We start from the raw sequence: 13083 nt of genomic DNA, 5'->3' as shown, positions 1-13083 counted from the left end.
TCTCTCACTTTTTCCCTCGCTCTATCACCCACTCCCTACACACATGTGCCGGCTCGACGTGCACAAGTATAAACATTAGGCCACTTATGTAGGCTACGGCGAAAGCTCTGCGTGGAGCCTCCGCAGAAGCATAAATCAAGCTTTACACTGCAGACTGGAGTCTCTGCTAGCAGTGAGGACCAGAGAGAAACCTGGGACATCGGTCTCATTAGAACGGGTCCATGGCAGGTTGTATATCACCTATGTTTATTCATGGAGGGTCAGTAGAGAGCAAACTCTCATTTCCAATGATGCCCTGATTACATGTCATACAAAATTACAACACATGCAAAACCACCAGACATAGCAATTCATATACACTAAACAGTTGCAATACACAGTACACACATAAAACAGTTACAGAATGTTAAACTCAAAATGCACATGACCATTCAGTATACATGGCTTCATAAAGAAGACATTTAAAGTGATTAAATGGAATTAGGCTGTTCAATTTCATTAGAAACTGCAGGCTATTCCATTTATACGTGGCATAATATTCAAATGCAGTTTTGCCTAATTCTGTCCTAACAAATGGAATATTTAGGACCAAGGAATCACTAGTGCGAGTGCCATAGTAATACAATTTAAAATTCAGCGAGCTTGTTAAATATACATGCAATGTTTTAAGCAAGGCTTTGTAGATAAATAGAATGCAGTGTTAGAGCCAAGGAAGTCCAGCCTACATTTTGATAAAGGAGACAGTGGTGGGTACTAAATCCATCACCAGATATAAATCTAAGGGCATAGTGATAAACTGCATCAAGTGGCTTCAATGTAGAGGAAGCTGCATGCTTATAAATGATATCACCGTAGTCCAAAACTGGCAGAAACGTAGCTTGAACATTAGTAGTTTCCAACAACTTGATTGTTGAACCAGGTTGGTGAACATGTTGTCATAGGTCTGTTAAAGGACAGGGGTAGAAGTCTTTACCTATACTGTTGCAGAATTCAGTTCCATTTGGTATCTTAAACTCCTCAAAAGTCCCAGGAGGCGGTGACTGACATCATCATCTGAGCCAATCTCTTTGATGATGATGTGGTTCCAACAGCCTGACTCAGTCAAGTCTCTGGACCTTTTCCAAACCAAAGGTTTGTAGTCAAACTCAGCTTGTGAGATTCAGGTTGGTATTGCAAGGCTAACAAACCTACCACAATAAACACTGCAGCTCAGCAACGTCAGTATCGGAAGATTCCTGCCTGCCCAGTCATATTTAGTATCACAAGGACAAACCACATCTCATGAGCTGAGCATGAGTGTTTGCGACGTCACTCAAGTCTGGAAAACATCCGGTGGGAAACAGGGGAGCCCTGCATATTTGTGCCCAAAATCAGATAACTATGGTGGAACATTTCTATGACTTATCTCAAAAGCCCTTGTACCCTTTGAACCTCAACAAGTTTTACTAGGTGTTAACAGACCTCAAATGAAACTTGACTTGGCCTTTTTCTAACCCCAAATGTATTCAGGAACAGCCTCCAGCTTAGAAACAGAAAGGCCAATGACAGCCCAGCAAGTGATGCACTCGTCCAATCAGGTGTAGGAAGGGTTTATGTTGACATTGGAGTAAAAGAGATAACTGTCAGTCATCTAATGTAAAGTCTAGTAGAAATCCCATCTCTTCAGAGGTAAAAGACTGTGCTGGTTTCCAGATGCAGCTGACCTGTGTTGTGTTGTGTCTGCAGGGTGAATGTCTGTGGAGGCCAGTGCTGTCATGGATGGACTAAAGCTCAGGGATCGCAGCGGTGCACACAGCGTAAGTCTACACTAAACTCCTTTTAACACAACAGCACTTTTTTTAACTGTTTTTATTTGACTTATTCCAAAACAGTCACTGTTGCAAATTAGTTAATGTCAATTTTGGCTCCTTGGTGTGTATATTTAAAAAAATTCAAAACGATATGGGCTTGATTCTTTCCTCTGCTTTATTTATTAGTTTTCAGGGGTTTTGTTGTATTTCAAAGTGTCACTTGTGCTTTATCTCATGGCTTCCAATTTTCTACAGAACACAAAAGGATTGTATTGTATTGCACATCATTTCCAAATCTGTTCTGACTACACAAACACTTTGTTCTTACATACAAATATGTAATTAATTAAGAAAGTGTTCTTAATTAAGTAAATATTGATAAATCCTGCAGTAGTTGTCGGTGTGTGCATATGCATAAGTTAAGATCAAATCTGTGCAAACATGCATTGACTTTGGCCCAGTGTTTGGAAACTTTTTGATCCTGTATAACAGATTGGACCTCTTGGCCACATTACAGGAGGTTGTGTGACTTTGGCTACATTGAACACGTAACGTATGCGGACCGTATGTTCCGCGGAATGTATGTTTTAACTGGCTACACCTGCTGCGCACACACGGTGTAGGATTGTGTGAGTCACAGGCGAGACGGAGAGCTTATGCTTTGGGATTGTTGTTGTTCCTTCAGTTTTTTGGAGCCAGCACAGCGCTGTGAAAATCAATCTACTGTCAGCTGTTATCAGAGGACCCAGGTGAGGGAAGCAAGAAATAAAAAACAGAAACTCTCAAAATGAAACTGCCAATACGCTTGTTCACAATCATTAAGTCGTTTCCTGTATATCTGTAGTTTAATTTAAAAGAAATAATGACTTTATGATCCATTTCTGTGTACAAAAATATAAATAGAAGACTGTTGTGTTTTTACGCTTGTAGAGCGAATCTCTGCGGAGCAGATGCACCACTACACTCTGCTCTCTGCCCGGTATCACCAGTTTTATTGATTATAGTGGAAGCGTAGTGTTGGATGGTCCGCTCTGTGTACGTTACACTGCAATGTAGCCGGCCCATTGTTCTGATTACATTGCACAACAATTCTAATCTGGGTTTTAACATATATACATGGTATACTGGTGATTTGTGGCCGTTTGGAAGGACAAATGCATGATTACAGGTTATTTGAAAAACAACTTTCCATCAGTTTTCTCTCCGTTTTGTCAGATCAATGTTGCTGGGCTCCTTGTACAGCTAATTGAAAGCTAACCTTGATGAAGCCATGTCTTGTCCATGGCGCCTCAACTGGCAATGGGATTGTGTTTGTGGGAAATGATCCTTAATGGCCGTTAAAATCTGAAATATTAAGTAAACAACAGCATAAGGTCGATACCTTTTCTTTTTTTTTACCATCCTTGACATAAAGAGTGGACCACGGCATTCGGTTATGTTCAAGGGCTGTATTTGTTTTAGTAATTACCATTATCATAAATGTCAATGTGGTTTATAACGAGATTTTGTTACTTCAAGAACAGAAGATCCAGTTTTGACTCTTTAAAGGGTAACTAGCGTTTTTTTCAACCTGGACCCTATGTTCCTATGTTTTTGTGTCTAAGTGACTGATGGGAACAACAATCTTTGACATTGGTCCAGTATTAAAGCGTAACTCTCGCTAAAATGCAACCTAGGGTCTTTTTGTGAATGTACCTGAGTCAAACTTTCGTTTAAAAGCATATTTAGGACGGAATCGCCACTTTTAAGATTCTAAAAGAAAGATTTAAGAATTTTTTTTTTTTTTTTTTGGATTTAACAACAACACACTTTATTTTCTGAGCATTTCTGCAATGACTGTACTTTTTTTTTTTTTTTTTTATAGATTTGTTTTTATTAACAAAAGCTCTTACAAAATGTTAATGGTGTGTAGCAAGGATCTATAGTTTGATACATTGAAAATCGTATTTTACAAAAGGAACATACATAAATGTATAACCTTATAGACACACTGTACAAGGATGATGATTTTTGATTTTTGAACATCAGAAGAGATAACAGGAAAAAAGAAAAAAGCTAAGTAAATAAAATCAATGCAAAACAAAAACACAAATATTACACAAACTTTTCCCATCCCACCCCCCACCCTCATCCCTTGTATGGTTCTCAGTTTCCTTTCATATATCTACACAGTCTATATACAGTTTATACATACACCCATCTGTATACATACATATCTATATAAATCTAGACATTACTCACAACAAATGCATCAATGAGGAAGTTATACAAGACAAACCTGCAGAGGGCTAATTTAAAGCCGGTCCAGGAGGGCTCACACTAGCATGGTCAGCCAAGTCCAGAGAAGGCAGAATGTCTGTGAAGGGGCCCCAGATTTCTCCAAAGGCTGCATGCTTCCCTCTCACATTATATAATATCTTTTCCGGTGTGCAGTAAGACACAAGCTCATTAATCCAATGTCTTACTGATGGTGAATTTTCATTTTTCCAGTTGATCAAAATACATTTTTTTACTGCAGTGCTCGCAAGTAAGATAAAGTATTTCTTGTAGTAGTTCACATTAATGGAGCTTGTGTCCCCCAGGATCCATAGTTTTGGGTCCTGTTCAATTTGACTTCCTATTACCCTTGAGATTAATTCAACGACACGTTTCCAAAATTCTTCTATCACTGGGCAACTCCATAGCATGTGTATAAGATCACCATCGGTCACTTTACATCTCTGACATTTGGAGGAAATGTTGCTGTCAATTTTATGTAACCTGTAAGGGGTGTAGTATGTCCTATGGAATATATTAAATTGAATTTGCCTGTGTTTTGTGGAGGTTAGCACAGTCTGTGCTTGTTCCAATAGACGACACCAATCTGCCTCCTCATAAATACAGCCTAGGTCTTTTTCCCATTTCCCTTTTGTAGATGTTTTATCATAAACAGGTAACTTCCCATTGATGATACCGTATATAGAAGATATTATTCCTTTTGTTGATCCGTGTAATTTGTTACATAGGTGGGTTTCAAGAGGAGTTTCTTTTGGGATATATGGGAATGTTTCTTTGGATTTCTCCTTAACCCAGTCTCTAATTTGTAGGAATTTGAAGAAACTATCTTTGGGAAGGTTGAATTTTTCATTTAGTTGTTGGAAGTTAGCGAATGTATCATTAATGTATAAGTCAGCAACTGTTTGGATTTCTCTTTCCCTCCACCCCCGCAACACTGAGTCAGCTATGTGGTGTGAGAGGTTGGGATTACCCCACAAAGGTGCCCTTCTGAGAAAAGAAATATTTGTGTCGAGAAGTGAGTGAGATTCTTGCCAAGCAGCAAATGTGTTCAGTATTATTGAGTTGTTTGTGAGTGTGGCTAAATATTTTTTTGTGCCTTTCATCTCATGTTGTTCTATTGGGACCCATCTAACCTCACTGTTCTCTGCATGCAGCCAGATCCAAATTGATCTGTACTGAGAAGCAAGATAATAATTCCTAAAATTTGGTAAGTTAAGTCCTCCCCTTGAGTATGGAGCCTGTAGAGAGATGAGTTTGACCCTAGGGTTTTTTCTTTGCCATATAAAAGTAGTTATAATTTTGTGAAGCTCTTTGAAGAAACTCTTGGGAACATTCATCGGGAGACATTGAAATAGGTAAATAAACTTAGGTAAAATGTTCATTTTAATAGTATTAATTCTGCCTATGAGAGACAGTGGGAGATCAATCCATCTTTGAAAGTTAAGTTTGATTTGTTCCAATAATTTGATATAGTTCTGTTTAAATATATGCTCATCCGATTTACCAATTTGTATACCCAAATATTTGAAACCAATGTTGCACCATTTTAATGGGTCAGTGAGAGCTCTAATATTATTGCCCTGTATATTTAGTGGTAAGATCTCGCTTTTAGTGTAATTTAATGTATACCCTGAAACTGCACTATATTCTTTAAGGCATTTCAATAGAGGGGGGACTGATGTCTGTGGATCGGTTATATATAATAGGAGATCATCTGCATACAGGGAAAGTTTATGTTCACTTGTGCCAAATTTAATTCCTGCTATGGAGGTGTTAGAGCGGATGGCAATGGCTAATGGTTCAATTGCAAGTGCAAAGAGCAGGGGGGAGCTTGGACAGCCTTGCCTGCACCCTCTGGATAATGAGAAAGTTTTAGATAGAATGTCATTTGTTAAAATATTAGCTTTGGGGGCATTAAAAATAGTTTTAACATATTGAGTGAATTTCTCTCCAAAGCCCATAGCCTCCAGAGTCCGAAACAGAAAGCTTGGTTCAATCCTGTCAAATGCTTTGTTTGCATCCATAGACATTACTAGCATAGGATTTTGACTTCTTTGAGCGGTGTTCAGTATGTGGAGCAGTCGCCGCACATTATCTGCTCCATACCTGTTTTTAACGAAGCCTGTTTGGTCGGCGTGTATTATCTTTGGTATAACATCTTCCAGTCTGAGAGCAATTAGTTTGGATAGTATCTTATAATCTGCATTTAAGAGGCTGAGGGGTCTGTATGAGTCACATTTCTGTTTGTCCTTACCCACTTTTGGAAGCAGTGTGATTGTTGCGATTTCCAACGAGTCTGGTAATTTTTTATTTTCTAGAGCTTCTTTAATCATGTTTGCGAGTGGAATTAATACTTTTTTTGAAAAGGCCTTATAATACTCGACAGGGAAGCCGTCTGGCCCGGGAGTCTTGTTATTTTGTAAAGAGTTAATGGCTTGGAGTACCTCTGTTTCTGATATATCTGCATCAAGCAGATCTCTATCTTCATCTTGTAATTTGGGAAGGGTTATTCCATCCAGGAACCTTTTTGCTCCAATATTCTCAGCGTCCTGCCCAGTTCTATATAAATCTTCGTAAAATTGTTTGAATTCTGCATTTATGGATGGTGATTTATCAAGGAGTCTGCCATGCTCTGTTAATATTGAGTGTATAAATTTATCAGATGTTTCCTTTTTAATTTGCCAAGCCAAGAGTTTACTTGTTTTGTTCCCAAATTCATAATAGTGATATCTAGTTCTGGCCATAGCTGCTTCCTCTTTGTTGGTACATAGATTATTATATTGCATCCTTGTTTGTGTTAGTGTATTAAGGTGTTCTTCCTTTTTGGTGGTAATGTATTCCTGTTCCTGCTTTTTAATATCTCTTTCTAATTTGGTCAGTCTCTCCCTAATTTGTTTTACCTTGTGGGCACTGTATAACAAAATTTGACCTCTCATATAGGCTTTAAGAGCCTCCCAAATGTTGGCATGTGAGGATGAATTTGCATTGGCATCAAGAAATATTTCAATATTGGTAGTCATATACGAAATAAATTCAGGGTCTTTCAACATGTAATTTTTAAATCTCCACCTGCGGGTTGTGGGCTGTGGAGTATCAATCATCCAGGAGAGTTTGATGGGATTATGATCTGAGAAGGTAGCTGCTAGATAGGAGCATTCTATCACTGTGGTTATCATATCTAGTGGCACCAGGAACATGTCAATTCTAGAGTGTGTATTATGCATAGGTGAAAAGAAAGAGAAATCCCTCTGGTTTGGATAAAGATTTCGCCACATGTCAATTATGCCTATGTCTCTCATACCTTGGTTTAGTGCTGTTGCTGCCTTTGATAATGAAGATGTTTTGGGTAATGATCGATCCACAAGAGGGTTTAAGACCAAATTAAAGTCCGAATTCTCGTTTTTCGGTCAAATGGCCTTTTGAATGGGAGTGATAGAGACACTTTTATGCTAGCCTCAAAATAGCTATTTTTAAAACACTAAGAAGGCTCGACACAACATGAGACTTTGCTCCAAGTATCACCAGGGGCTCTACACCTTAACCAAAGCATTGACAACATTGTTTGTGTACCCAGAGTTTACTAAAAAAGGTTTTGAACAACTCACCGTAGGTCTTGCTGTCTCCGGCTGCAGCCATTTTATCAGTCAAAAACAATTGATTTCTGAATGCAACATAACAGGGAGGAGAGTAAAGATGGAAAGCTCCTAAAGCTTAGTTCCATATAAATGCACGGATAATTTCTTGTTTTGTCGTTATTGAAAAACAGTATTGACCTCGTAGTTGAAAAAGGAGCCTCATATGGAGTCCGTTCATTCGCATTCGGATATTGACTCGTTTTGACTGCCGAGGTGGTACCGGCCGGAAACAACAAGAGCTACGGTGAATTGTTCAAAACCTTTCTTTTCTTTCATTAAGAGTTTTAGGGTGGCTATGTTTTGCAATTGGAACTAGGGCTGAACGATTTTTGAAAATAATCTAATTGCGATTTTTTCCCCAAATATTGCGATTGTGATTCGATTATTTTTTTAAGCTTTGTCTTCTGTATTATTCAACAAAGACAAACAATAAATCATTTTATAGTATGAACAACACACAGTTACACACTAGACAGTTAAAAAAGTAAAAATACAGTATATATACACACACACACACACACACACACACACACACACACACACACACACACACACACACACAACAGTGTATTTTTTTTACAGTGCACAGAGAGGAGCTGCCTCCAGCCCCTCCCCCTCGTGAAGTTGCGTGCTGCCTTTTGCACTTGTTCAGAGATGCTATCGTTACGTTAGCTAGTTGCTGGTGTTCTTGCCGTGGGATTAACTGTACTAATAAAACTGTTGAAACACCGCGGCCACGCTGCTGTGAAAGCTCCCCGAACGTCATTTATCAGAGTCTGGTTGTTACCCCTCTCAGTGGCAGCTCCTCCACTCATATCTTTATAACGGAGCTAACCGCTAACCGGAGCTAACCGCTAATCAGTGCTATTTGCCAACCGAGCCTTCAGTTCTGTGTGCCTGTATCCATTAACTGCACGTATGGACTCGAGCCAGAATAAAACCCTTCATTTTATTAAAATGTCTGTAAAAGATTTAAACTACAACTCAGAGTTGTTTGAATGACAGAAATCAGCAGTGCAGACTGATTTGCTCTCGCGAGTCATGTGACCAAATCACAGCCTTTGCAATTAGGAAATCGTGTTTTAACATATCGCGATATTATCGCAAATGCAATTAATCGTTCAGCCCTAATTGGAACTATTGTAGATTGTTTCCGTAGATCAGGGATTCTTTGCTGACAGAATGACATGTTAAAAATATAAGTAAAAATAGGACTTAATTGATCAGCACAGTGGGACAGTACACGGCCACCAATGTTATCAGGACCAGGGCTTGTTTTTGCTTTAAATTTTTTAAAAGTTATTTTTAACATACAGAAAAGGAAGAGACAGATTGACTAGGGTTTAGTAGGTTGTGTTTTAAAACAGCAGTTTCATTGCTAAAATCATGCACATCAAATCTTGAATAAAACGTGTTAAACCTCTGAGCCAGAGGCAGATCTGATGAGAAGCCTTCTAAAGCCACCCTTTTCTTAGCTTTGTCATTAATTTTTTTTTTTATTATTATTTTGTGGCCATTTTTAGACCTTTATTTGATAGGACAGCTGAAGACATGAAAGGGGAGAGAGAGGGGGAATGACATGCAGCAAAGGGCGGCAGGTCGGAGTCAAACCTGGGCCGCTGTGTCGAGGAGTAAACCTCTATATATGGGCGCCCGCTCTACCAGGTGAACTATCCGGGCGCCCCTTAGCTTAGCTTTGTAATTGAACCCAACCATGGTTGTGACACTGTCCCAGGCTGAGCCTAAACTGTTGTTGCTCAGTTTTTCTTCAACTCTGTTTGTAACCCAATTTAGCCCTTTTGATTTCTCTTTTAATCTCCTCGCTTGAATGCACACTTTTTCTTGTTAAGTAGAACTTTATGGTGTTTGCTCACCCAGGGTTTACTATTTAACTATCTCTGCAGGGATAACAATGTCCTCACAATATGACACCCATGAGCTGACCACTTCTGTGAGTTTGTTGATGTCCCGAGATGATTCAATAAACTCCTCCCATGCTGTGCAGTCCAGGCAGCCCTGCAACGTCAGTGTTGCCTCCTCCGACCAGAGTTTCACTTTTTTGGTGATCACTTTTTCCCTCTGTAGGCATGTGCGATATGCTGGAATGAGTTGCACACAGTTGTGATCTGCTGTACCCAACGGGGGGAGTGGGAAGGATTTGTAGTGTAGGCTCCTTTGATTGAGCCATAACACTGATCCAGTATCTTGCCATTTCTGGTGGGGCAAGACACATACTTGTAAAAGCTCCTGAGAGTCTTGTCCAGCGCGCAGTGGTTGAATTCACCCAGAATTAGGTTAGGAGTATCGGGAGTAGGGCTGAAAGATTTTTGCGATTAGGAAATTAGGAAATCACGTTTTAACATATCGCGATATTATCGCAAATGCAATTAATCGTTCAGCCCTAATCGGGAGACAGCAACTGTAGTTTCTGCACCATCTGTTGGATCATTTCTGATGCAATACTCTTGTTTGCCTTCGGGTGAATGTAAACAACAGTCGCAACAATCTGCGGAAATTCCCGAGACAGGTAGAATGGGCACATAGAAACAGCAAGCAGTTCAATATCCTTGGTGCATAGTCTCTCTCGTACAAGGTCAGTTTTGCACCGTCTGGCTCGTTCTCATACACCTCCTCTCCGATCTTGTTGAAACTAGAGAAGCACCGATTACAATTTTCTAGGCCGATTCCAATTTCCAATTTTTCATAGAGTTTGACCTGTCGATACCGATTTTAGCCGAAACTGGAACAATCCAGCAAATAGACGGTACCCTAGATTTAACGTCACCGCTCATTTTACACACAGTTTAGCAACAAAACTAAACGCTGAGGGAAGATTACTACGTTTTTAATGTTGGTTTGGAGCGCTATGCACCCCCACTATCCTGGAAAGCGTTTTAAACCGTAACGTTAATACAGCGTGTCGGAGGAATACAGCGTCTCTTTTTTTTTTTTTTTTTTAATACAGCGTCTCCTACAGTGGCCAGCGCAGCGTCAGAGGCAGAGGGACCGCAGCGTTCGCTAACATTAGCTTCTTGTCTCATCTGGGGTCTGATAAACAGTAAATTCATCAAAGTCAGTGTGCCCAACGCTATTTTCTGATAAACTGTAGCTGTCATATTTCACGAGACCCGCGTGAGTGTGGTTTTCATGTTCCAGTTGTTCAGGTTCAGAGGGGAGAGAGAGCGGCTGACTGTTGGCCTGAGATCAGTAGAGCAGACGGCTTTGCAGAGCCATGTATAATTACGACTTTATGACATTTCATAAACAGCTGATTGAGCGGCGGTGCGCTGATGTAAATCATGAGGCGCCTGAGTGAATTTGACCAGCATAAAATCGGCATATGTCAGACTAACCGGCCAGTCGCCGGTCATGGCCGATCACGTAAAAATCGGCCAATTCCGGTCACCGGCCGGTCAATCGGTGCATCTCTAGTTGAAACCCGCATTAAGGTCTGGAAAAGTTCGGCGGTAGTTTGATGCTCGTAGGTTTGTTGAGTTAAAGCAGAAAGTCTCTGGTGTACTGGATCCTGTTAGCTTGCGAGTCAACCTGCCAACCTACAACCAGGTGAGATGTCGACCACAGCACCAGCAGAATAAGCAAAGCAGTCCACTCCATGTTACTGAACAATAACATGTTTTTTTACAGCAGTGCAGGTCCACCAACGATGATAACCGATGGCGTAAAAGAAACAAGTTTAAGCGATAAATAACTCAACAAACAAAGCAAAAAACTAAAAAATAAACAAAACGCCACCACTGCTGGTCGCTTGCGTGCGCATATGCCCCATACACTTCATATATACTTCTATACACTTCATTCAAAAGTCAAGTCAACGAAAACTAAATAAAACTATGAAAAGCCGTTTTGGGACGTCTTTCCACTTTTCTAACCATCACAACTCTAGTTTTGGTTGAAATAAACACATAGTTTACTGATTTACATGTGGAAATATGTTAGATTAGATTCAACTCTAATCTGTTGGCTCTATACACGCTAAAAGTATTGTTTTTTTAAATGGAGTCTGGTGGGTTTAGTGCTAGCGACTTCAGAGCTGTTTCTGGTTAAACAGAAAGGTCCTAAAGAGGTTTTAAAGGTCTATCTCTGTAGGGATCCTTTCCATAATGTTGTCAGACACTTAGAATATTAATCTGAGTCTGTCAGCAGCAACAACAGAATTTTTGTGAAGGTAAATACAAGCTGGACAATTATCCTATTAACTTACATCGTAGCTTGTTTCACCGCTGCCGACTGCAGTGATCTCTCTTAATACTGGACCATTGTCAAAGATTGTTGATCCATCAGTCACTTAGACACAAAAACATAGGAACATAGGGTCCAGGTTGAAAAAAACGCTAGTTACCCTTCACTGTCTACCTAGTCTCGCATGTCCAGCTCTATCTCCACAGTGGAGTAAGGTCTGGCTGCACCACAGATGCATTCTGGGATAGGAGAAAAAAACTATCTGGGTTGTTTGCATTTCTTTAAACCAATCCCAATGGTCTTGGGCGGCGCTAAGCTCCGGACGCCGTGACGGTGGCTCTGCTAAATAGTCTCAGGAAGGAACTGGTTTTGGTGGAACATTTGCTCCCCACTAAAGAAAACTCCACATCCACACTGTTAGACTTAGCTGTAATTTCTACAGTTACTTACCACAAAATGCCCAGTAAAATACCATCATTTTATTTTCCAGTTCATTACTGTAATATGCATTGCATTATGGGTAATAACATTTAATTTACAGTAATTTACTGTATATTTTGAATTTAAAAATAAAATTGTTAGTTAATGTTATAGAAGCATAGAAATGAAATGGAAAAATAAAATATCACTATTTGTTATGCTTTTAGCAGTGAAGGTAATTAAAAAATGTGACGTGTTTTTCAGCAGTGTAAATCATTTATTGAGAGAAACAAGAAAGGCATTACGGATATAAATGCTTGACCGCCAGATTTGAACTCTGACCTCACGACTTCAAAAGAGCAGCGCGTCGATACTTCAAAGGCGTTGAAAGGAGTACCGGGAAGCGTTAAGGTAAGACCAATCTTTGCTAATTCTGTGACATTAAAATCTGCTCACAAGCCTTCGCAAGCAGCGACGTTAGGTTTAGTTTACCGACCTGCGTCATAGCTAGGCAAGAGCAAACTGTTGACTAGTTTCATTTTCTCCATGGTGAGGATTAGCTGTAATGACGACGTTTGGTAAGCTAACACAACTCGTTTTACACGCGCTGTTCGGGACATCTTTTTCACTTGTCAGACCACCATTATCTTTGAATTAAAACATAACCCATATTCTGGAAGTTTAAGGTGAGTAACTGCTAGCTTTTTAGCTTGCTGTTGCCGCATTTTGGCTAACATTACCTCTGCTTATGCTAATGTTGA

At 39.8% G+C, this 13083-nt stretch overlaps 1 protein-coding gene across 2 annotated transcripts in view; it reads left to right on the top strand.

The window, feature by feature from the left end:
• Nucleotides 1–13083, top strand: part of ltbp1 (latent transforming growth factor beta binding protein 1) — a 144318-nt gene that overhangs the window by 7265 nt on the left and 123970 nt on the right. For both annotated transcript variants that reach the window (XM_031299982.2, XM_031299981.2), the window contains exon 2: nucleotides 1726–1796. In XM_031299982.2, coding sequence (XP_031155842.2) covers nucleotides 1726–1796 — 71 coding nt within the window. The remainder of the gene's footprint in view (nucleotides 1–1725; nucleotides 1797–13083) is intronic.

This window comes from Sander lucioperca, chromosome 15 (assembly GCF_008315115.2).
Source record: "Sander lucioperca isolate FBNREF2018 chromosome 15, SLUC_FBN_1.2, whole genome shotgun sequence".
In the NCBI taxonomy this organism is placed as follows: Eukaryota; Metazoa; Chordata; class Actinopteri; order Perciformes; family Percidae; genus Sander; species Sander lucioperca.
Note: the sequence above shows the minus strand (reverse complement) of the source record. Positions and strands in the feature narration are given on the sequence as shown.